Source organism: Sarcophilus harrisii, chromosome 5 (assembly GCF_902635505.1).
Source record: "Sarcophilus harrisii chromosome 5, mSarHar1.11, whole genome shotgun sequence".
Lineage (NCBI taxonomy): Eukaryota > Metazoa > Chordata > Mammalia > Dasyuromorphia > Dasyuridae > Sarcophilus > Sarcophilus harrisii.
In genome coordinates, this window is record NC_045430.1 from 252,068,983 (window position 1) to 252,094,081 (window position 25,099).

Sequence of the window (25,099 nt, forward strand, 5' to 3'; positions counted from 1 at the left end):
AGTGTGACAGATGTGGCTCTTTTCAACAAGGTGATTCGGGCTAGTTTCAATACATTTGTGATGGAGAGAGCCATCTGCACCCAGAGAGAGGACTGTAGGAACTGAGTATGGACCACAACATAATATTTTCACTTTTTGCCTGTTTTTTTTTTTTCTCTTGTGGTTTTTTCCCTTTTGATCTGATTTTTCTTGCACAGCATGACAAATATGGAAACATGTTTAAAAGAACTGCACATGTTTAATCTATAGTGGATTGCTCACTGTCTTGGGAAGAGGGGAAAGAAGAAGAAAAAATTTGGAACACAAGGTTTTGCAGAAATGAATGTTGAATATTATCTTTGCATGGATTTCGGAAAATAAAATAATATTGAGAAAAAAAGAAAAGAATGAACTGAGCTACTTAAAAAAAAATAGATGTTCTCACTGACTCCATGGGATGTGAAAGTCACAGACATTTTAAACAAAATAGCCAATCCCAATGGATTACTGATTTATATTCTAAATCAGTTCTCCTTTCAATAGGGAGTTAATTGATACAGTGGGTAAAGAGCAGGATGTCAATTCAGGCCGATCTTAGTCCAAATTCAGCCTCAAAGTGTACTAGCTATGGGTCTCTGGGAAAATCACTTAACCTGCTTTCTTCAGTCTCCTCTCCTGTAAAATGGGAATAATAATAACATCTTGCAGCCAAGATTGTTGTGAAGATCAAATGAAATAATACTGGGAAAATGCTTTGCAAACCTTAAAGCACCACATAAATAATAGCTATTAAAGAAATAGACAGTTGACCTAATTTACACCGAAGCTCTCAGACACGCACACTTATTTGGAAGACCATGTACAGTGGCACCTGATCTAACAAGGAACTCTGACAATAAAGTTCTAACTTCTCTGGGTGCAGAGCAAAGAACAGTATAGAGGAAGAACTTATACCCTCTGAGAATTAACAAAGTCAAGTCTCTTACACATGAGGTATCAAGACCCATTTTTGTCTTGTCTAAGTCTGATCCACACTCGTCTTGGAATTTAAGCCTTCCCTCTCATGGCTGCCCCCGACCCAAGAAACACTCTCAAGCACACTGAAGTTCTTTCTAAACTGTAATACCTAGAAAAGCACACTCCTCTAGACAGGGTTGGATTCAAGTTAGCAGAATCGGTGCCTCCTGAACCCAGGCTACACAACCCAGTCGCACTGGCTCCTTGTGGCTGACTCGTATGGAGCCTCCACGAAAACCCCACCTGCTTGCCAGACAAACTGCTTCCAAGGCACTTTACTCCTCCTAGCTTGTACATGGGAAGCTGAACCCAAGCTGAAGACATATTTTATTCCTATGAAACTTCATCTTATTTATTTTGATCCGTTGTGATTTTGCTTTGGCTCTTGTCATCAGCTCTTCCTCCTCACTGGATGTGGAGCCATAACAGGAGAACAGAACCGTCACCCTTTCTGCCCTTGTGTGGGAGGGAAGCAGGGGCAGAAGGCAAGAAAAGGTGAATAGGAGCCAGGGAGAGTTGGACCAGTCACCAATCTTTTCCCCACTAACATCCACTTCTAACTGCTACATCTTTTCCACAAGAACAGCACAAAGATCTCTCAAACCCTTTCTGAAGATCTAGGTAAGCCGTAACAACAGCCTTCATCTGGTGTAGTCTGACATGGCCGGACCCTGATGGAGTGAGGTTGGTTCTTTGTGCTCAGATTCTCAGGAACTATTCTTTCAGGAAGACAGTCTAGAAGTTTGCTAAGGATTGAAGTTGAGAACAGTGGCCTACAGTCTGTACCTCTTCCAAGTGCTGGAACAAGGATTCCCCATATTCAGTCCACAGACCCCCTCCCTCCACTTTCTAAGCCTATTAAAGGCTGCCAAATGGAAGCTCTAGAGACTTGAACCCATCATGAAGAGCTGATAAGCACTCTCTTTCTCACCTTCCTTATTGGGGACGTTAATTCCCTATCTGCTATTTTTGTTTTGTCGCTTCCAGTCCAAAGATCATTCTCCTCTGCAGAGTCTGTTGTTCATTGCTCTCATCCTTTCTAGCCTGAACAACCTAACTGCCTTAGATCCCCCTCTCTCGCCCCAATGTAGCTTAAAGCCCACTCTTTCTGTTCTTAGCTTTCCTTGTTAGCCACAGTTTACCCTGAATTCTATCACTCCTGATTCAGTCCTTAGAGAACTGTGCTATGTTTTGTTTTCACCCCACCATTACATTGCCTAGCTTCCACCTTCTCTGCATCTTTTCAGGGAGGAAGAAGGAGGTTTTACATTTAAGTTTTATTGATGCCTTGTTTTTATTTCATAGTCACTTCTCAGTGCCCCAGTCCCCACATCACACCCAAACTCTGCAGCAAAGAAAAAGTCAAATGGGGAAAACAAGTCCTCAAAGACTGACCTTCTTGGAGAAGGAATGCTATGCGTCTCAGCCATGATCCCACCTCTCTGAGGGCAGCAATGAGCTTCCTCCCCTCTCTCCTAGGGCCCAGACAGGGGCTCTACGGACAAAACTGCCCTCATCACCTATTTCTTCTCCTGCTTTGGACTATTGCTTCATAAAGGCCTTCTGCTTTGAGTTCTTCCTATCAGTCATTTTCTCTGGCACAAGTGTATTCCCTTACCTTCACATGCCATGCTATTTTCAGTTATTTCCCCACCAATGGGCATCTCCTCTGTTTGCAATAGCTTATCAAAACAGCCCTTCAAAAAGTCTAGTCCAGTGTGTATCTTATCAAAGTTTACATCAATGGGCTCCCTGCGCATCACACTAGCCTCTAGATGATGACCTGTTTGTCTAGAATTGCTCATAACAGCTCCTTCCTCCCCTACCCACCGAGGCCTGCTTCCCCTTAGATTTCAGGGCACCAACTTTCACAATTCACCTTCTGAACATTTTACAACCACCTCCCCCCCTCAAGGTGTAGGGTCCATCTTGGAGAAGTTTGTGACTCAGCTCTGTCATAAACTCTAAACTGTCCTATGTGCCTATGAGGTTCCCACCTACCTAGTCCTCATTATGGGTGAGCACTGTGGGATCTGTGATACGTTTCCCCTTTGTTGGCTCATCTCTCTTTGAAAGCAAAAAGTATCCTTAAGGCAAATCAAAGAACTGTTCCCAATCTATAAAATGAGGGAGTTGGACTAGATTACCTCTAAAGGCCCTTCCAGCTCTAAATTCTATGATCCAACAATTATGTCTTTCAATATTAAAAGCTAACTAGAAACTTCAGATACAAACTCACTCTTCTCTTACCTATTATGGCAAAAGAATAAAAAGAAAGTTGTTTTCCTAAAAGATCCATGCTCTTCTGCAGTGGTGTCTTTGGAGCCTTTTGTGAATAAGAAGAAGAAACCATCATGATTAGATTTCTCAAAGAACATCTTAGTGTAAGTAAATTAAAAGTACTTTCATTTTTTAAATTCACTTTTGAAAACTATTGACTTTAGATGAAGCAAAATGATATGAAAGCATTAGGAACATCAAAAGGTACTATACAAATTAAAAACTTGACACACTTATGTTTCACATGTAGAAAACATCTAGAATTCAGCAGGAGCTCAACAAGTACTTTCAGAATGGAGGAACACTCAAAATATTCTTCAGCTTTTGGTTCTCAACAAGTTCCCCACTGGGTTCACTAAAAATTCTATTCTTGAAAACATAATTGTTTCTATCAAACTGACAACTTAACATTAGATTGTTAGGATGAAAACCCTGTTTAAGATCAACCTGTTGTCTGCTGAACAGAATACAAAATAAGATCACCATCTAAAAAAATAGCACATTGTACAGTTCTGTAATATTGAAAAACCCTAAAAAGTGAAGAAAAGAAGAAAAAGACAATAGTCGGCCACTGGAGAAGCTGAAGCATCTGATGAAAGATTCTGTTTTGGTTTTGTTGTAGATGGATACACTTTCTAAGACAGCAGGCACAGAAGAATCACACACATTTTCATGGGGCCAGTGAATGGAGTGTGGCATATTAAATAGAGAGTTCTATACAAGAGAACAAAACTGAAAAATAAATACAAGGCATCCCTAAGAACAAGGAAATCACGACAAAACCAAAAACATCAATATCTGAAAACAAAGACATATACACGGATATGCTAAGTTTAATGGAAATAAACTAATACTGTCTAATCTTGGCTAGGATTAGGTGAGAGTTAGGTTTTTTTTTTAATTTTCTAAATGTATGTGAAGAATATACTTTTATAAGGACATATATTCTGTGGATTAATTATAATTTGATTCTAATTTCTATATTCTAGAAAATTCTAATTTCAAATACTTGGAAATGAGATATCAGATCAATGCTAAGTCCTCAAAACTAGAAAGACACTCTGGAAAACGAATAGTATGTAACTGATTTTGCTATCATATAAATATCTCTCTTTCTTTTTTTTTTAAATTTATTTATTTAAAACTTAGAAACAAAATAGAAATAGAAAAAAAAACACTATGCACACAGCAGCATATAAGAGGATTCAAAATGTAAAACAATAAATTTCCATTTCAAGAAAACCTATATAATAAATACTACACATTGTGTTGAAATGTCGAACTGTGCTTTGCTTCCTTGTTAATATTCTTTTTTCCTTATCTCTCCCCTCACCCAAGAAGGCTACAATTAAATGCAGATATATTTATATATAGATAAATATATAAATATACATATATACACACAGAGCTATACAAACATTACACATACATATATATATACACACACACACAGAAACACTGATATAGACACAATACACATACATACATTCATATACATTTATATGAGGCTGAATTATGCTTATTTGTCCTCTAATGGTAGACAGCTTTCTTTTTAAGTCCAAGCCTTTTCACATTTTTCTAAGTCCACCAACTCATCATTTCCTACACCAAAGCAATATTCCAACCTTGTACTATCTAGCTATTTCAAACAGTTTAAAACAATATTAATTAATATAGTTGGCACATAGTATAAACCTATTTAGCTCCAAGTTTGACTGAAATCAATGATTATTGCCCATTTTTTTTAACCTAATAAATTCTACTCTTGCTCTTTACTCTTATGTTTTTTCATCTCTTATTTCCAGCCCTGCTGATTCCTCTGCTTTACTTCTTCCCATTACCTTGCTAATTACTTAACTTACTCCTCTCCAAGGATCTCTCCCTTATCTTTCTCCCGTTTTCCTCCCTTTTTATGCAGTTTCTGTTAATCTATATATCCTTTTATTAGCACCCCTATCCTATTTCCTTACCCTCTTCTTTTTAAAAATATATTTAGAAGACTTTTATTCCCTTCTAAACATATAGATTATTCTTTCTAAGTAGTTTCCTCTAAAAATCCCTCCTGTATCCCTTCCCCTCTTCTCTTTCCTTCTTATTACTTTTTCAATTTAGAAAATTTTTATTTCTAGCTATATATATATATATATATATGTTTTACATATTTATAGATATATATTTTATATATATATATCTTTAAGCCATTCCCAATGAGATTAAGGTTGCAGAACTAGCAATCAACCAGTGCTTTGACACCTCATTGTCAGTTTTTCCTCTTGTACCTCATGTTTTTACTTCTTCCCACATGGTTTTTTGCTTTTTAGATTCACATAGTACTCGGCTCTAACCCAATCTTTCTTTTGAAGTATCCAATTATTAATGACAATCTTAGACATATGGTTTACAGTCCCACAAAGAAAACAAAATTTGTATTTATTGAGTCCTTTGTAATTAATCTTAGATGTTTACCTTATATTTCTCTTGGATCTCATACATCAAATTTTCTATTAAATTCAGCACTTTTTTGCAATAAAATCCTCAAAGTCTGGTAATTCATTGAATGTCTTTTTTTCCATTCAGGAATATGCATAACTTTGTTGGGTATATTTTCAGCCATAATCATCTTTGCTCTTCAATATATAATGGTGTTCTGAGATCTGTGGTCTTTTAACACAGCTCCTGCCAGGTATTGTGATTCCAATTGCGGCTTCACAATGTTTGAATTGTTCCCTTGTTGCTTGTAATATTTTCCCTGTGACCAAGGATTTCAGAATTTGGCTATGATGTTCCTATAGATAATCCTTGTAGGATCTCTTTCAGAGGGTGATCAGTGTATTTTTTTTTCTTATTTCTACTTTCCCCTCTTGTTCTATCAGGACAATTTTCTTTGATTACTTCTTATATTATTGTATCAAGATTTTTTTTTTTTTTTTTGGATTGTAACTTTCAGATAGTCCAATTATTCTTATGTTTTCTCTTCCTGATATATTCTTCAGATTAGTTGCTTTTCTTATAAAATGTCTCTCATACTATTTTTTAATTCTTTTACATTTTGTTTTATTATTTCTTGGTCTCTTGTAACTTTGCTGATTCTCCCTTGCCCAATTCTAGTTTTCAAGGAGTCATTTTCTTTCTTAAGATTCAGGATCTCTGTCATCTATACCCAGAGAGGACTGTGGGAACTGAGTGTGGATCACAACATAGCATTTTTATTTTTTGTTATTGTTTGCTTGCATTTTGTTTTCTTTCTCATTTTCTTTTCCTTTTAGATGATTTTTCTTGTGCAGCAAATTATTATATAAATATGAATCCATATATTGGATTTAACATATATTTTAACATACTTAACATATTTTGGATTATTTGCCGTCTAAGGGAGGGAGTGAAAGAAGGAAGGGAAAATTTGTAACACAAGGTTTAGTACAGGTCAGTATTGAAAAATTATTCATGCATATGTTTTGAAAATAAAAAGCTTTAAAAAAAAGATTCAGGATCTCCTTTTCTAGTTGATTTTCTTTTCATAATCTTGTTTTTCCTGGATTGTTCTCATTTTCAAAAAAAATTTTCCTCCACGTGTCTCTTGATTTTTAAAATCTTTTTCTGAGTTATTCAATTTGGGATAGATAACTATTTAATGTTCCTTTCTAAGGGAGGAGAGGCTTTTTTTTTTTTTGCTTCAGTATCTTTCTCTGAAGGATTTTTCCCTATTCTCTATTCTCTGTTCTCTATTCTCACAAGAACCTTCTATGGTTGGGTTCTTTTTCAACTGCCTGTTCTTTTATAATCACCTTGAGTTCTGAGGTTTAGGGATGGTGCCTCTGGCCTCAGGTCCTCCCCTCTGGTCTGAAAAGCATGAAGTCTGTCTTCCTGTAAATGCCCGGAGCAGCAGCATCCTGGTCTCACTTTCACTCACAGGGAAGGCATGTGATGGTTCTTTCTGGTCCAGGTAATATCTCAGCCACACAGCTGGGCCTGGCATCCCTGACTAGAAGATATGCCCTCCATCTTCCCCCACTCAGATGCAGAGTCCCCAGAAAGTCAAGGAGGGGAAAACCTTGTGGCTGGGGCAAATGCTACCCCCCAGCCCAGCCAGCCAGAGGGCTTATGGCTTGATGTTTCCTTATAATTAGCCTGGAGGTGCTTACACTTGACATAAGCCAAACCTCAGTCCTGGTGTCTTCTTTAGGATCTTCTCCAGCTGTCTCACTGTTCTGACCCAGTCTTGCTTATTTTTGCCACTCCACATTTGCCCCAAGGTGCTATTTTGTCTTGTTTTGGGGAACAAATCCGGAGAGCTTAGAATTTTCTGACTCTACCATATTTCTAGAATCCCCTCCTAAATACATTTCTTTAAATAACAAGGAAAAAAATTTTTTTAATCTTGTAGTCATTACTTAATAAACTACCAATCCGTACTGTCACAGATTTTCTCCCACTGGAACAGTGATGACAAGGTGAGAGGAAAAAAAACTAAGAAAAGTCAAACACATCCAAGCTTTGGAGACTAGCAAAAGAAACTGGGATGTTCTCTCTGGCAGTCCTGATCTGCTGGAACATGACCTTTTCAAAAGGATGCAGCATAAGAGAAAAACAGTGGTGCAAATGTGTGGTTCTATCAAACCTGACACTCTTAGGTGGAAGAGACTTAATGGGGCCATGGTTATTAGGCCCTTTCTAAAGCACAATATCCCTAAATGTGTTTCTTTTGTAACAATAATTTGTACTCCTTATGAGACACCTACAGATTAGACCCAGAACTTCTGTCATTAAATAATATATAAAGTCTACAATGTCCTAAATGTTAGTTGCAATGTCCATGCTAATCATTCCGCAATTGAATTTCTCAGATGATTAGGCCAGGTATAATGCAGATGACCCACATAACGCCATCACTGTGCAAAGGACAAGGGTCTGACTTTTATTTCACCTTTGCCTTCAGCTCAGTTTTAAATTCAATATGAACAGACTTCCATCCTACCTCATCTCTGCCTCCTACAAATCTGCATTGCTCCCCCCAAAGCCCAATGCTGCGCCTTTCTCATAAACGAAGTTCTGTTGCTTCCCCACTCTCCAAGCTCCCCAGCTCCTGCTGAAGGACAGACTTCCCTTTCCTCAATTTTCCACTTTGTATACACACTGCACTGGATTATATTCCCTTAATAGAATCACATAAGAACTTGTTGCACAATAAATAGAAAAGTACTCACTTCTTCTGCTTGCATCATTTTAAAAACCTCGCCAAATTCAGAGTTTTCTCCTGTCCCAATGACAATTCCCTAAGAGAAAAAATAAAGTTTAAAATGTAGAGTCAACTTTACCTTTCAAACAATTTGAAAGACAAGGAATTTCCAATTCCATTGAAAAAATTAAAATAGTAACTCTGCAGTAAGTATCAAAACCAAGCACAATGATGATCAGGAAGCCACCAAACCTCACATATATGCCTGCACAGTTAGAAGCAGGTATGTTGGTATATCACCACCAATGAGTGTCTTTTACCGGGAATGAACAGTGATAAACAGGTTACCCAGCCCAGAGAGAGGAGACACAGTAGCAGATGCAACATAAGGTAAACTGCAAAAAGCTTTCTCACTCCCTAAATTGCTGTATTACCCTTGAATAACTCATACCTACCTTTCAAAAAAGGAATGAAGAAAAAAAGGTTGCTTCTTGTTTTTTAAAATCTCCAATCTTTGAAATTTAATGGATATGGAATTTGCTTAAAGTAAGAAATCTTTATTTTTTAAAAATTACCTTTGCCTTCCCACATCTGACCAACGTTCCCATGAAAGCAATGTTACTTCTTGAGGTGAGATCGCCATTAGTAGCAGCAGGCTGAGGTGTTGTCAATTTAGAACAAGGGGTCGTCTCTCCAGTCAGACTGGATTCATCAATAGAAAGATCTACAGCCTTTTGGGAATGAAAACATAGCAGTTAAAAGCTTAATGTTTTTTACATCATACTGTGAACTTATGCTCTCAAAACCCAAAAACATTAATGTCTCTTGGTTTCTCCCTTAAGGATCACTTTTAATGTGAGTGAATGGAGATGGTGCAACATTAGCTAAGAACAAAAGGGGATGAAAAAGATCATTTAGTTACAATTATAACAAAATTCCTAAGGAAAAAATTAGTTAAGCCTTTTTTCCCCAATTCTACAAAGTAGCCTCTAAGCACTTTGATTAAATTGGGTTTTATATACATAAAATTTCTTAAGATTTCTTTATATTTCTGACTAAACCTACATGTAAGATCTCTTCATTTGTTCAGTTTTTCCTTAATCATTCAATTCTTCTTTAATTTCTCTTAAATTTTTATGATAGTAGGATATTGAGGATCACTCGGAAGTTTCTGTAGTTGTTTTATTGTTCAGTCTTGCCCCACTCTTCATGATCCTATTTGGGGCTTTCTTGACAAAGATACTGGAGGGGTTTTGCCATTTTCTTCTACAGTTCATTTTCCAGATGAGGAACTGAGGCAGACAGGATGAAGGGACTGGCCCATAGTCACGCAGCTAGGAAGTGTCTGAGGCTGGATTTGAATTCACCAAGATGAGTCTCCCCAAACCTAGTGGTTTATCCACTGCACCACCTTACAGCCCATTAATCAGAAGTACATCTTTCTAAATGGCATCAACTCAACAAAAGCTGAGAAACATGATAAAATACAGCATTACAGAGATTAAACTGCTGTACAGTTCAAACAATCAAGGAGAGAAGATTAAGAGCCATGGTTCAGATTTTCTTTAGTTAACTGTAGAGGGCGGAACTCTGGAGAAGCATACTTGAAACAAGGATACTTATAACAAGGTGTTAACTCAGTGGAATTGATGAGATGGTGCTTTAGTTTACATATACTTAGTACTTAGCATGATGGAATGGTTCTCTAGTTCATACATATTCAGTATGATGTAATGATATAATTGTAATAGCATATTTAAGGACTGAGAAGGACTGGAAATGAGACATTCCATCTTCGACCATCCTGGTGGCTCTCTTGCCTCCTACACTAAGATCAAAACTGGGCCAGAATAAAGACTCTAGACTCTATTCCTGACCACTCTCGTGGTGTCTATCCTGCTGAGACCAAGGCCCGTCCGAAGGACCTCCAGAAAGCTAGTCCAGACATTAGTTAACAATCACCATTCAAACCAAGCCATTGGGTTTCCCCTTGCTGGAGGCCTTCCCAAACAAGCCAAAAGATCAAAAGCTGGCTCTGTTGTAGAGAGGATTCTTACCAACTTAGTAAAACTGCATAAGACAAATACAATTAAATAACTTGTTTCCTCAGAAAAGGCCCAATAAGCAAACATCTAAAAATATTTTATGCCTTTCCTTCATGAAGCTTTGTGTATATATACTCTTAAACATTCTCCTGCTGCCACTACTTGTTCTTGACCGTTTTAGGATCAAAGTTTTAAAGCAAGGTCAACCTTATGTCACAATGAACTCCGAGTTGGCCAACGAAATCCAAGCAGCAGAATTTGTTTTTACATTTTAAGTCTTCCCTCCATTCCCCTTAGGCCACATTGGAGAATGCTACCATTTTGACATAGATATGCCTGTGTGTAAAACGAAACTATACATCCTTCTATTTATCAGTTCTCTCTCTAGAAGTAGACATCTCTTTGTAGATGATTTGAATATTTATAAACCTCAAAAGCCTTATTCAGTTATTCTTTGAACAACATTGCTGTTACTGTGGATAACATTTTCTAGGTTCTGCTCATTGCACTCTTCATTATTTCATGCAAATCTTTCTATACTTTCCAAAATCAACCAGCTCATTATTTCTTATAGCACAGTAGGTATTCCATCACAATCATATACCACAATTTGTTCATCCATTCCCCAAATGATAGCTATCCCTTCTATTTCCAGTTCTTTACCACCACAATGTAAGCTGCTGTAAATACTGTAAGAAATGGAATTTTTAATCTTAGTTGTTGCTGCCACAGGTGTCCTTGAGAAATGGAAAATACCCCAGCTAATATGTTAAGTTTATCCTCTTATACAAGGAAGGATTGGGAGAATGGAAACATGATCAACAACATGATCAACTAGAACTGCTCTAGGGACTTTTTGCTTAAATTTGATATTATTACCCTATAAGGAAAAAGGATTATAACCTGGAAAATATTCTGACCAGTCAGAATTGTGAAAGGAGAAATAAGGCTAACTAACTAAATCTCATAAAAGACTTGACCTGGTCTCTGTAGGTATGTTCCCATTCTACAGAACTGGGGTACATTCATTCTTGCAAAAAAGTAAAATAAAATCTTTCCTGCATTCATCAGTGAAGTTCTTGGTAAGATATTTTGTTTCTAACAGTATTTTAGAACATACAGGTTCTTTTCATTTTTCCCTTTGCTCACCTTAGAAAACAGACCTAATAATGGTAACTATTTTTTAAGCAGTTACAGATACAGTGAATCTATATAAAGATCTAGAATATCTGCAAGATAAATTGCAAGGATTATCAAATACTTCTGTCTTTTAAGCAACAAAAGATAAATGTTTCTTAGAAGAAAGTCAGAGCTACAAAGTCAATCTCACATTTTAAAAGGAAATTAGAAGAAAAAAAATGTTTTTGGTTAGTTGTGGACAAGAAGCAACATGTTTCTTTGCTTTTGATTTATTAGGATGGTAGCAATTTCTCAAGTGTAAGAATAACTAGGGTTCAAAGTTGGGTTGTCTTCAGTAATGATTTATTACATTATCCATGACAGGAAGAACAAGAAAGAAAAGGGAGCTCTAGGACCTTTATCTTTTTCTATTATAGTTATGTTACATTTCTGAGGCAAATATGAGAAATCATCTGGCATTTTCATCTAAATGGGCCCATGCAGTCAATTACACATAATTTATCTACCTGGCTTTGAAAGATCTTAATACAAGCTTATATGGATTGCATGATCATGCTGAAGAGTTGATAAAGTAGCAAGGACTGAGAAGCCATAAGGTTAGCCCACCTTGGGAGAGCCATAAACAGTGCTGGTCAATAGCAATCTACACCCGTACCTGGAAATCATCAGGCTATCAACCTAATCTTAGTTTCTTTTCCCCACAAAGTTATCTCCTTGATTCCAACTCTGCTAGATTCCCCTGGAATTTGCCCGCTGCATAGAGTAATTCTTTTTTTTTCTTTTTTTTAAAATTTATTTAATAGCCTTTTATTTACAGGTTATATGTATGGGTAACTTTACAGCATTGACAATTGCCAAACCTCTTGTTCCAATTTTTCCCCTCTTACCCCCCCACCCCCTCCTCCAGATGGCAGGATGACCAGTAGATGTTAAATATATTAAAATATAAATTAGATACACTATAAGTATACATGACCAAACCGTTATTTTGCTGTACAAAAAGAATCGGACTCTGAAATATTGTACAATTAGCCTGTGAAGGAAATCAAAAATGCAGGTGGGCAAAAATATAGGGATTGGGAATTCAATGTAATGGTTTTTAGTCATCCCCCAGAGTTCTTTCGCTGGGCGTAGCTGGTTCAGCTCCATTGGAAATGATTTGGTTGATCACACTGCTGAGGATGGCCAGGCATAGAGTAATTCTTGCTCCTGCCTCTTTGGAACTTTAGCCTGCTGTCAAGCAGCAAAAGAAATCTTTGCCCCTTAACTTGGAGACAAAATGAGTGTGTGAATTCACCAAACCCATGACACCAACCAGGGGGACCCTAATCTTACAGGGGTGTCTTTCTCCTCAACAATACTAATTAAAAGAAGCATATGTGTGCCTGCCAGAGACTGAGACAGACAGAGAGACAGAGAGTGTGTGTGTGGTGCAAGTGCATGTGTGAGTGATGAATGATGAGGGCTGGGGCTGGTAGGGTATTCTAGAGTAAGGGATAAGGTGAGCAAAAAAGAAAAGAGAAAGCAGATCACTGAAGCATTCTGCAAAATGCCCAGAGACATAAGCAGCTTGTCTCTGACAGCAGCCCGTTACATTTATCAGATCTTTTTTCAATGCCACTCACCAGGGGGCTATGGGTATTTCCACTGGAATCCTTTTTCTATGCCGCTTTGTATAATCTCTTTTCTAGATGTTCATGAACTTCAGAATAAAATGACTTCTAAAAGCACAACCAAAAGAACACATATGTGCTTTTACTTATGTAAAAACATCATTCTCTTCAGCCAATTTCCTGCCCCTAGGTAAATGTCTTAAAGATGAAATGACTACACCAGGGAACTGTCACAGCAGTTCAAACGCCTTTGCAATAAATTAGGAAAACAAAAGTTTCCATCTGTGACTTTTCACTAAACACCCATAGTAGTAGGAGACAAAATAAACAATTGATTTTAGTTTCTGCTTTCATTTGTATTCAAAGGTAAAACAAAACTCGTTTCCTATCAATGAGCTACAAAACTAATGTGCAGAATCCTGGGTCCCCACCCCCAATGAGGGAATTTTACCCCTTTCACCTAGAGAACTTAGCTGGGATGGGGATGAGGTCCACTGTTTTGGCACTCAGCCCCAGTCTTTCAGGAAGCCCCCAGACCCTGCCTCACCCATAAGCACTCTTGGGATTGGTTGTCTTTCATTCTCTAAGAGACAGAAGATGCCATGATAAGCAAGTGAATGGCCTGGAGTAGGGGAAGGCTGGGCAAGGTCACTTGCCTCAATTTCCCCTCCGGAGCCATCAGGGTCCAGTGGCCAGACAGATTTCAGGATGACTGGAGACAGCCCCAGATGTAATATGGCCTTTTTAAGCTCAGGTCTTCAACACTTCTTAGTATTAAGAGACAAAATATCTTACCAAGAACTCCACTGACTCACTGATGAAAGCAGGAAATATTTCTTTTACATTTTTGCAAGAATGGGTGCCTGGGTGAATAGACACACTTTTGGGACTCCATGGGCAGCATTTTATTTCTTACCCTCAAGCACAAGTCCCTCCCCTGATTCCCCATTAATTGGATATTACAAGGTTAACATGTCATGAATCTCCACCCCTCACTACATAACCAGTTCGTGCCTCAAAGGAGTTTCCACCTTAGAAGGGGAAAAGGCCTTCTAAATCAAGGAGGGCTAAAGGCCAAGAACAAAAGATTCTTTTCAAATTTCAGACCACCACCCCTGATTACAAGTCAGTCCTTGGCCCTTGATTATTCCTTGATGTCCTAGTAGATTTTAATTTTCTAATTTGTTTCATTTCTCTAATCTAATTTTCATAACTGTGGAAAACAAATGTCCATCCATTTCTCACAATTTGTCCTGCTTTTTCTTTTTTAATAATTTGGTCTCTAGATCCTTTTCAAACCCCTCAGATTTGGCTCATTTTTACATCCCAAACCTCCTGCACAGATCTCCTTACACAGAATGGATAATTAATCCCAAATTCTCTGCTAATTCTTCTGACAGAGCTGTACTGGAAATAAAAATACTTTCAATTGTAGCACATGTTCCTTCCCTTCCTGCCAATAACTTTTCTAGAGTCATTCTATTTTCCCATGCAGTTCTGCTTTTATTCCCTTCACTGCTTCTCTTGTGTAACTTATCCAATAATATTTACTCACCAGAGTAGGAATGATGTAAATCGAGAACTAGATTTCTAGCCTTTAATTCATCAGATAATTCATAATATCCTTTATTTAATTCTTCCTGATTCAGTCTTACTTTCTTCATCGAATGCCAAGTAAAAGAATAGCCAATTGGGTTGGTGCACAAATGCCCACTCAGTTCCCAAACAAAGCAGGTTTGAGAGCACTGTCTCCACAATACCACCTAAGGCTTGCTCGGGGTATGCTCCTCCCTGAGAAATTGCCAGGACTCCCCTCAATTACGTACTAGACTCAGGTACATTCTATTATAGTCCCTAGATTTTGGAACCTTTCACCCTGCCATGAGAGAAAAGTTGACTGATGTCCAAAGTTAAGAGACCAGTATAAAGCATTGCAGCTCTCCCCAGTAATATTATTTTGGGAACAGGAAGAATTCACTCTCGTGTTCTTCCATACCCAAAGGGACTGGTACTATCTGGGCATGTGTGTGCAACCCATGTTACATAGACATAGAAACGGCTTTTTTTTTTGTTCAGACTCTTTACAGAGTACTTTACCAATTCTACCCAAGTAATGGTATCTTGTTCTTAAACCCTTAACTTGATTTCCAATCTTCCTAAAAAATCTACCCCTATTACCAAATTATTCTTTGAAGTGCGTTTTCTAACTGTCCTGCCCTTGTAGCAAACCAAACATTATTCCAAATTGGACAGTTCCATAAATCCTTTTTCTATTATCAGGACACAAACACTTATTGCACCTATTTATCTACAGCCAATCAAGCCTCTATAATTCTATAATTTGACAAGTATCAAGCTGAATTGTTTGTGGGGTATCATTCCCAATATTAACCCAAATCTTAATCCAATGTCCCCCATCCTAAGCCCCAAATATTACTGCAGCAGGGGAACAGCATTAATCCTACATAATTATATCCTCCCCCCTTCACAGCACTGATGGACTCCGTACAGAGAACCACTCAAGACACTGGGTAGTTTGGGGTCCATCTGCCAGCCAGTTCCAGTTCTTTCCCAAACAAATGGGACCCAAAGTCTTGGGGGTGTAGGGGGATGATCTCATCTTCTGAAATTACTTCCTGCTGAAAATGAGCGTTGAGGTAGGTCATCCTACAGAGTCCTATTTGAAGACGCTTGAGCTGATTGAAGATCCAAAGGGTTGAGTCAGACCCCTGAGGCTGGTCAATACAATTTTCTAGTGCTGGCATTTGAAGATGAATTACTCAAAGCCTAGAGGAAAATAAACCTAAGAGAACCAGAGAGAGTAACTACAAAGAGTAGAGCCCTCATTCTTGGAAAGACTTCCCTGAAGATTCTGCAAATAGGAAGGCATCTTCTCTTTTTTAGAGACTACATTATACTCCAAAAGCAAATTTTAAAAAGGGGGAGTCCCATCAGAATAACAGAAGTATTTCCAACATCTTTCATTCACAGGTCTCGCTTTCCTATCAAAAGCAGGATAGTAATACAGATTAATGCAGACTTCTGCATGAGGCATGTGTGTAAAGCCTCTACCATCATCATTATTCTTTAAAGATATTCCAACTCCCTCTTTTGCCTGTTGTAGGATAGACTGGAAAAGGACAATAATGATTGGCCAGTAGCTTTTGAATAGAAATTATTCAAAAATATTTTCAATATAAATAATTCAAAATCATCAAAATTCAAAAATAATTCAAAATTATTCAAAAACACTACATACACTATAAAAACAAATGTTATTCCCACTTTAGTAACAATCTTAAATAAGTGATTTTCCCATTGATGTGACAAAATATTCCATAAGTTACATCCCTCTAAGAACAACCTGAGTATACTAAAATCCTCTTCTCTAAACCACCCAAAAGATATTTCAGCTTCAGTTTCAATAATCAATGAAGAATCGGGTTCCACAGACAGTTGTTTTTGCATTTACATAAGGTATCAATTGTTTTTACATTTACATAAGGTCCTTAAAAGACTTTATTTCATACAGACACATCCATCTAGCAACAGCGAGATAACCAGATGACAGCAAGATATTACATACTTGAACTGTGCTTATAATTTCAATTGACCACTTACTGTAATTATAGAAATTTGCTATGAAGAAAAAGCAGGGGAATGATTGTAATAGAATCAAAACTGATCCTTCAGGCCTCAGCCTGAGGGCACATAAATCAGAGCTGACATCCAATCATATAGTAACAATTCCACCTTATAGCTCTCAAATGGAGGGTTACTGACTTAATAATTCACCAAATAACTATTACCAAATTCAAGACTCAAAACTCTAAGTTAAAATCCCAAAAGATTTCATTGCATAGCAAGTTTCACTGATGAGGTTTTAGATCCTAAACTTCTCTGCCCCATGCGCCTGCAAAGCCCAGCCGAAATTAGATACACAGGACTATCAGGTTGAAATCCTACTTCAAAAAAGGACATTTGCTATCATATTCATTAAACAATGAGACCGTGATGCAGTTAATAAATAATTTGCTGAAAGGGTCTTTGAAATAATCACTTTCAGAGAATTTGCAATTAACCAGAAATCTAACAAACTTCTCTTAGAAGCTACTTGCTTTGCCAAATGGCAGAACCTTTGATACAGGATCACAAATGACTTTGCCTTAAAAAAACCACAGACTCAAAAAATAAAACCAAACATTCAGTTATTAACACCATGTAAACATAAGCTATTCCTTTAAACAACAGAAACAATTAAGAGGGGGGAGATTTGAGCTCCAGTGAGTGAGTCTGTTTTCTCATTTCTCAGGAGCAAACACACCCAGTATTATTAATTGCTATTAATTACTTTTACAAATCAATCTTTCTTCAGCCTTGTTTTTAAAAAACACTTTTTAAAAAAAACTTTAATATTCACAATATAGTTACTATCTAAATAACTTTGGATCAAATTTCATAAAATTTATAAATGTCCAGCAGAGCTGACAAAATTTTAAAGCACAGCTCATAATTTTTACAAATTACCCAACATACATTTTAGAAAACAATATATTTCATCTAATTAGGAGAAACAAGCATGTGATCTCTTTTGGTAAGTTACCAGAGAATTTTGTTTAAAAACCTAATTTTTTATAGGTTAACTTAAATTCAAATTAAATACAGATTTAAATTTCTAGTAGCAATACTACAATATTAGTGCACATATATTTCTAAAATCTTACTCCCAAATGTATCAACTAAAATTAATTCTATCATATACCATTTAAGTTTAAACACAATATTTTAGGGTCACATTTTTGAGAGAAAACTTCTTTTCCCCCTCAAAAGGGGGAAATTCTCCTAGACTGCCCTAAATCTTTCAAATGGCAGCAAACTATTTGAGACTTGAGATGGAGACCCAGGCCCGCCCCTGGAAGCAAAAGGGCTATGGCTCCTATCTCAGGATTCTGGGGTGGTGGGAAACACAGGGACCCATCTAGAGAGAAATTGAGGCTGACTCCAGAGCATAGTTTTGAGGGAGCCTACCGTTCTTTGGAGAGGCTGAACTGAACATAAGTCTACACACAGCAGCCCTGGTCATTTTCAGTCCCCTCTAGGGAAAAAAGCTTGAAAGCTTAAGAAAAATCAGATTACTGTGCATTAGGATGCACAAAATAAGTGCTTTTAAATCCCCAAATGGTCACTTCTTTTACTTTGCAATTCAGCTGACTGAAAGAAACATAGAAGACAAAATAGACCAACACACAAACAAAAATTTGCCTTTAAATTCCTTTTCTGTCTAGTAGTTGTTCCTTCCCTACATCTTGGAGAAGAACCTCTTCTCTTTCAGGGCCCCATTTCTTTACTTCTCCCCTAGAGTAGATTCATCTCTTATGCAGATTCTTCCTGTATCCCAGCTTGGAGATCTCCACACTCCAGTGATCCCAGATCACTAATATTAATTCAACTCTAGATTTCCTGACATCCCTCTCTTCCAGGACTATATGTGAGATATATGTCTCAGGAGTTCCTACTCCTTGGTGCCATTAAATTCCCCATCTTACCAACCTGCCTGACACCTCAGACCCTGTAAGATGGCCCCAGGCACCAAAGGCAATAATAGATTGTTACCTCTGGTCTATGCACAGTTTACTTGATTACTACAGAACCTACTCCAGTTCCTTCACTGTTTTGTGGATTACTTTGTGGTCCTGGAATCTCTGGACTATCTATTGGGGGTGGGGGGTCCCGGAACAGAACCATGAGGCCATTGACACAATGGGACATATCTCCTTGTGCTTCAACAGGGCCACCCCGAATTCCTAATATCTGGATCCCAGACGAGCCCCCATTTGTAAGAAATGAAATATCTTACCAAGAACTCCATTGACTCACCAATGAATTTAGGTAAGATTCCTTTTACATTCTTTTTTTTTTTTTTTTTTTTTGGCTGAGACAACTGGGGTTAAGAGACTTGCCCAGGGTCACACAGCTAAGAAGTGTTAAATATGAGGCCAAATATGAACTCAGGTCCTCCTGACTTCAAGGTTCTATCCACTGTGCCATCTAGCTGCCCCTTCTTTTACATTCTTGAAAAAAATGGGTGCCTGGGTGAATAGACACACCTTTGGGACTCCACAGCAGCATTTTATTTCCTACCCTGAAGCACAAGTCCCTCCCCTGATTCCTCATTAATGGGATGTTACAGAGGTTACAACATGAATCTCCACCTCTCATTACATAGCCAGTCCCTGCTCCCAAGGAGCTTCCATTCTAGAAGGGAGAAAAGTAACGAAGGAGGGCTAAAGGCAAAAAATGAAGATTCTTTTCAAATCTCAAACCACCATTCTTTGTCAGTCCCTGCACCCAAGAAGTTCACATTCTGTAAGGGGGAAGATAAACTTCATTCTTGATTATTCTTTGTTGTCCTTGTGGGTTTTAGTTTTCTAATTTAAGTTTCATTTCTTCAATTTAATTTTCATAACTTTGGAAAACAAACGTCCATCTATCTCTCACATCAGTCTGACTAATGCAATAGCCCATTCAGAGATTAAGGCTAGTTAAGAAATGAACCAGAGAAAGGCCTCTTTTCCCTTCTCCAATCACCATCAATCTAGTCTCCCTGGAGCCTTCCAATCCCCAAATAGAAGCTCCTTAAGGGCAAAGGCTGTTTTTGCTTTCATATTGACATTCTTGATAAAGTACTGTTTCTAGGGGAAATATAACAGTGATCCTGAGATCCCCTGAACTTTGAGTGCTTTTGTTCTAACATCCCCTGAACTTTGAGTGCTTTTGCTCTAACAATCTATTGGTCAATGATTCTAAAGTCTTCTGGTCTTGGGATAGTCCTACAAAGATTGCTGACTGTCAGACCGATAATCTGATTAGTGATAACTACATTCCTGAGACAAGAGTGAACAGGTGAACAGAACACTCCTCAAACATACTTGTGAAGTCATAAAATTATCAAATAAATTACATGCAGCTCTGGTCTCTCTGTGTCCTATAAATTTATCTTCTTTCTCCTCATTCTTTGTTAAATCCTTTTGGAACTTAGCCTGCTTCAATTGGCATTAGAAATACAATAAACTTGGCCCCTTAACTTAGAGATGGGTTCAAACCTACAAATTCTTTTTTTTTTTTTTTAAACATGTTAAGGAGTGATAACTAATTTTTAAAATTAAAGCTTTTTATTTTCAAAACACCGGCATAATTTTCAACATTCACCCTTGCAAAACTTTTGTGTTCCAAATTTTTCTCTCTCCCTTCCCCCACTCCTTCCTAGACAGTAAGTAATTCAATATAGGTTAAACATTTGTAATTCTTTTATAGACATTTCCACAATTATCATGCAGCACAAGAAAAATCAGATCAAAAAGGGAAAAAATGAGAAAGAAAGCAAAAGGCAAGCAAACAAAACAACAAAAGTGAAAATACTATGTTGTGATCTACACTCAGTTCCCCAGTTCCCTCTCTAGAAGCAGATGGCTCTCCCCATCACAAGATATTAGAATTGGCCTGAATCACCTCATTGTTGATAAGAGCCACGTCCATCAGAACTGATCATCATATAGTCTTGTAGTTGCCGTGTATAATGATCTCCTTGTTCTGCTCACTTTACTCATCATCAGTTCATGTAAGTCTCTCCAGGCCTCTTTGAAATCATCCTGCTGGTCATTTCTTATAGAACAATAATATTCCATAACATTCATATGCCACAATTTAGTCAGCCATTCTCCAAATGATGGGCATCTACTCAGTTTCCAGTTCCTTGCCATTTCACAAAGGGCTACCACAAACATTTCTGCCCAAGTGGGTCCCTTTCCCTCCTTTATGATCTCTTTGGGATACAGACCTAGTAGTAACACTGCTGGATCAAAGGGTATGCAGAGTTTGTAGCCCTTTGGACATAGTTCCAAACTGCTTTCCAGAATGGTTGGATCCATTCACAGTTCCACCAACAATGTATCACTGTCCTAGTTTTGCCACATGCCCTCCAACATTCATCATTATCTTTTCCTGTCATCTTAGCCAATCTGAAATGTGTGTAATGATACCTCAGAATTGTCTTAATTTGCATTTCTCTGATCAATAGTAATTTGGAACACTATTTCATATAACTAGAAATGGTTTCAATTTCTTAATCTGAAAATTGTCTGTTCATATCCTTTGACATCAACATTTATCAATTGAAAAATGGCTTAAATCATTATAAATCTGAGTCAATTCTCTATATATTTTAGAAATTAACAGAACCCTTGAATGTAAAAAGTTTCCCCAATTTATTGCTTCCCTTCTAATCTTGTCTGAATTGGTTTTGTTTGTACAAAACCTTTTTAATATAATCAAAATTATCCATTTCTGCAAATTCTTTTGAGATACTTCATGATACCAGTCTGCGAACCCCAACCTTTTGGGCTCCCTTTTTGAATTTCAACATCAGTGCTTAGCAGATAGGAAGGGCTATTTTTAAGGGCATTTTCTTTCATTCATTCATTCATTCATTCACATAGAATACACACTAAAGAGACCTATTAGCACATTTATAAAAATCCAAAAGAGTTCCTTTTGCCTCAAAGGCAGATGACAATCTAGGTGCTGTAATGGGAGGAGAGATGAAAAAACTCTTATCTCCTGCAGTTTCCCCAAACATGCTTACCTAGAGGTCCCCTCTCTGAGTGTTCCCAAGGCCTGCACTGCTGCCCAAAAAAGAACTTTTTTTAGTCAAGGAGAAAAGCCTTCTCCTTCACACACACAGGAGAAAACTCACAGCTCCTTGCAACCCTACATTCAGTCATGGGCAGCCAACAGCCCCTTCAGAGCTGGCACCTGGGCAGGATGACAGAGTTCTCTCATTTTAGTGAGAAAAGCCTCATCTGAGGAACATCAGTGAGAAGACAAATTAACATGGAACAAGCTTTTCTTCTATTTTTGAAACAGCAATGAAGATCAAAGCTCTTGAATTACCTCAACTTACTCAGAAGTTACCCTTTCAGAAATCAAAAGATTCAATGGTTCTCAAATGATTGTCTCCCCTTAAAGCCAGATTAGAGACAAAAGAGCCATTCTTAACAACAAATAAGCCTTTTAAAATGTGTTAAGTTCACTAGAATGAATAAAGCGTAACCATTTCCAATTCTTATAACCCACATAAACACTTCTACAGACCTATAATACATGTGAATACAATTCTATTTTTATCCCGCTTTGAATTACTTCTCTAGCTTCTCCAGCATGCTCTCCCCAAAAAGTCATCGGGTTTATTTTCTATTTATTTAGAAGTATACTGGTTGCTTTCCCAGATAGAAGCTCCATGGGGACAGGGGTCAGTTCATTTTTTCTGCCTCACACATACAGTACTCTTAGTAAATATTGGATGTTTTGGCATAAACTTAATATTTGTTATTCTCAATAGCAATAAAACTCTCCGCTTCTTTTACATATCAATATTTATCTAATTATTCTCAACCATGGGGAACTTTTTCCCCAGATCTTTGTTGTTACATGAAGAGCAACTAGAGCTAAAATTATCTTTTATCAATGAGATATTTTCCCCCTCTGCTTTTGAAATTTTTCTCCTTTTTTTGGAACACCTCTTGATAGGGGTACAGCTTCTAGGAAAAATATAGCAGTAATCCTGAGGCTTCCCAGACCTTAGGAGTGCTACTGTTCTAGCAATCTGTCAATGATCCTAAAGCCTCCTGGCTTTCCGAATACTATAGTATAGTCCTATAAACTTTGCTGACTGACAGATAACAATCTGTTGGTCAGTGATAGATAACAGGGTTTCTGAGACAAACGATGAGGTGTATACCAGGCCACTCTTCAATTCTACCTCTGGGTCATGAAAATAGAATATCAGCAACATGAAGAACCAGATCTCTCTGTCTTTTCTTATAATTTTGTCCTTTTCCTCCTGGTTCTTTCCTAAATCCTTTTGTAACTTAGCCCACTTCAATTGGCATTACAATTATAATAAACTTTTCCTCTTGATTGAAAATGGGTCCAAGGCTGCAAAATCTTCTGAGACACCAGTCCGTGAATTCAATCTTTTGGAGTCTCTCTTTTGAACCTCAAAACTCTATAGACTTTCAAAAAAGGGGGCATCACAAAATCAAAAAGAAGGACAATTTTTTACAATCTGATATATCCTGACATCTTGTTGGGAAAAAAAATTGCTAGCAACAAAGGAAACTGGTAAAAAGTACCATAACCAACTTCTGGGTTGTGCTACCCACTGGGTTTTATGACTTTCATTTATTTTTGCTAATATGAATACGTCAGACTGAGATTTTTCTAAAGTGTTTACTATAAGGTTTCCTCTTGTATAAATTTTCTATGACCTTATTAACTTTATAAACTTGTACCAGAGTTCTCTGTATATCCTGGAATCAAGATTTTCTCAGTCAGGTTTAAAGTAAATATTCCATCACCACTCCTAATCTACTTTTAATCTAACTTTATTACTTTTTATTTGTTTTATTTCTATATAATCAAACCTGGCAGCCCTGTCTATGACAATTTCTTTACAAGTGAAGCAATTCTCTTCTTCAATTATGAAAAAGTTAGGTTTTTCCCCTCATTTTGTCTTTTAACTAAATGGTTGTCTCAAACAGTTTAAATGACCTTTCAGTTGGTTACATAGTAATGTCATTAGGATATAATGATATCCTCACATAACCACACTACTCTGTGGAAAAATAATTTAAGCCATTCCTACTTTAGACAAATTACTGTATAAAAAAAAAGATCAATTGATAAATAATATTTAAAATTCACATAAGAAGTTAATGAGAACAGGATGATTTCAGAAAGGCCTGGAGAGACTTACACGAACTGATGCTGAGTGAAATGAGCAGGACCAGGAGATCACTATATACTTCTACAACAATACTAGATGATGACCAGTTCTGATGGATCAGGCCATCCTCAGCAACGAGATCAACCAAATCATTTCTAATGGAGCAGTAATGAACTGAACTAGCTATACCCAGAAAAAGAACTCTGGGAGATGACTAAAAACCATTACATTGAATTCCCAATCCCTATAGTTATGCACACCTGCATTTTTGATTTCCTTCACAAGCTAATTGTACAATAATTCAGAGTCTGATTCTTTTTGTACAGCAAAATAATGTTTTGGTCATGTATACTTATTGTGTATCTAAGTTATATTTTAACATATTTTAACATCTACTGGTCATCCTGACATTTAGGGGAGGGGGTGGGGGGGTAAGAGGTGAAAAATTGGAACAAGAGGTTTGGCAATTGTTAATGCTGTAAAGTTACCTATGTATATATCCTGTAAATAAAAGGCTATTAAATTAAAAAAAAAAAAAAAAAGAAAGAAAAAAAAAAAGAAGTTAATGAGATCTAAAAGAACATCTAATCAAAGGTTCTTAACTCAGGGCCTACAAACTTCTTCCTTAAAAATATTTTGATAATTCATTAATTTATTTTCCATGCAGAAAGATGTTATGAAAACTACTAGAAGCCTGTTAAAATACCTCTAAAAAAAGGCATTGGCTCTTTTCTGAGACTTCATATCTTTCGATTTGCCAGTTATAGTCCCACAGTCTTTATTTAAAACTCAAAATAATATTTAAAATTTACATTAGGCCAAAAATCTCTCTTGAACTTTCATCACAGGATCCCTTTGCACACTCTTAATTCCTTAGGATCTCATCCCCTGCAAAAGCTTTTGCTTCTGTGGATTATATCTATTGATATTTACTGTATTAGAACTTAAAATATCTTAGTATTATTAAGAAAATTGTTTTGACCTTGCAGACTCTCTGAAAAAGATTTCAGGAACCCCAAAGGGTAAACACCTTGAAAACCACTTTAGAGGAACAAGGCCCACATTA

General features: G+C 37.1%; 1 protein-coding gene across 6 annotated transcripts in view; it reads right to left on the reverse strand.

Moving 5' to 3' along the window:
* ATP2C1 (ATPase secretory pathway Ca2+ transporting 1) overlaps positions 1-25,099 on the reverse strand; it is a 156,700-nt gene that overhangs the window by 37,425 nt on the left and 94,176 nt on the right. For all 6 annotated transcript variants that reach the window (XM_031940210.1, XM_031940207.1, XM_031940206.1 and 3 more), the window contains 3 exons: positions 9,028-9,183; positions 8,481-8,549; positions 3,247-3,322 (listed from right to left, as the gene is read on the reverse strand). In XM_031940210.1, the coding sequence (XP_031796070.1) occupies positions 3,247-3,322; positions 8,481-8,549; positions 9,028-9,183 (301 nt within the window). The remainder of the gene's footprint in view (positions 1-3,246; positions 3,323-8,480; positions 8,550-9,027; positions 9,184-25,099) is intronic.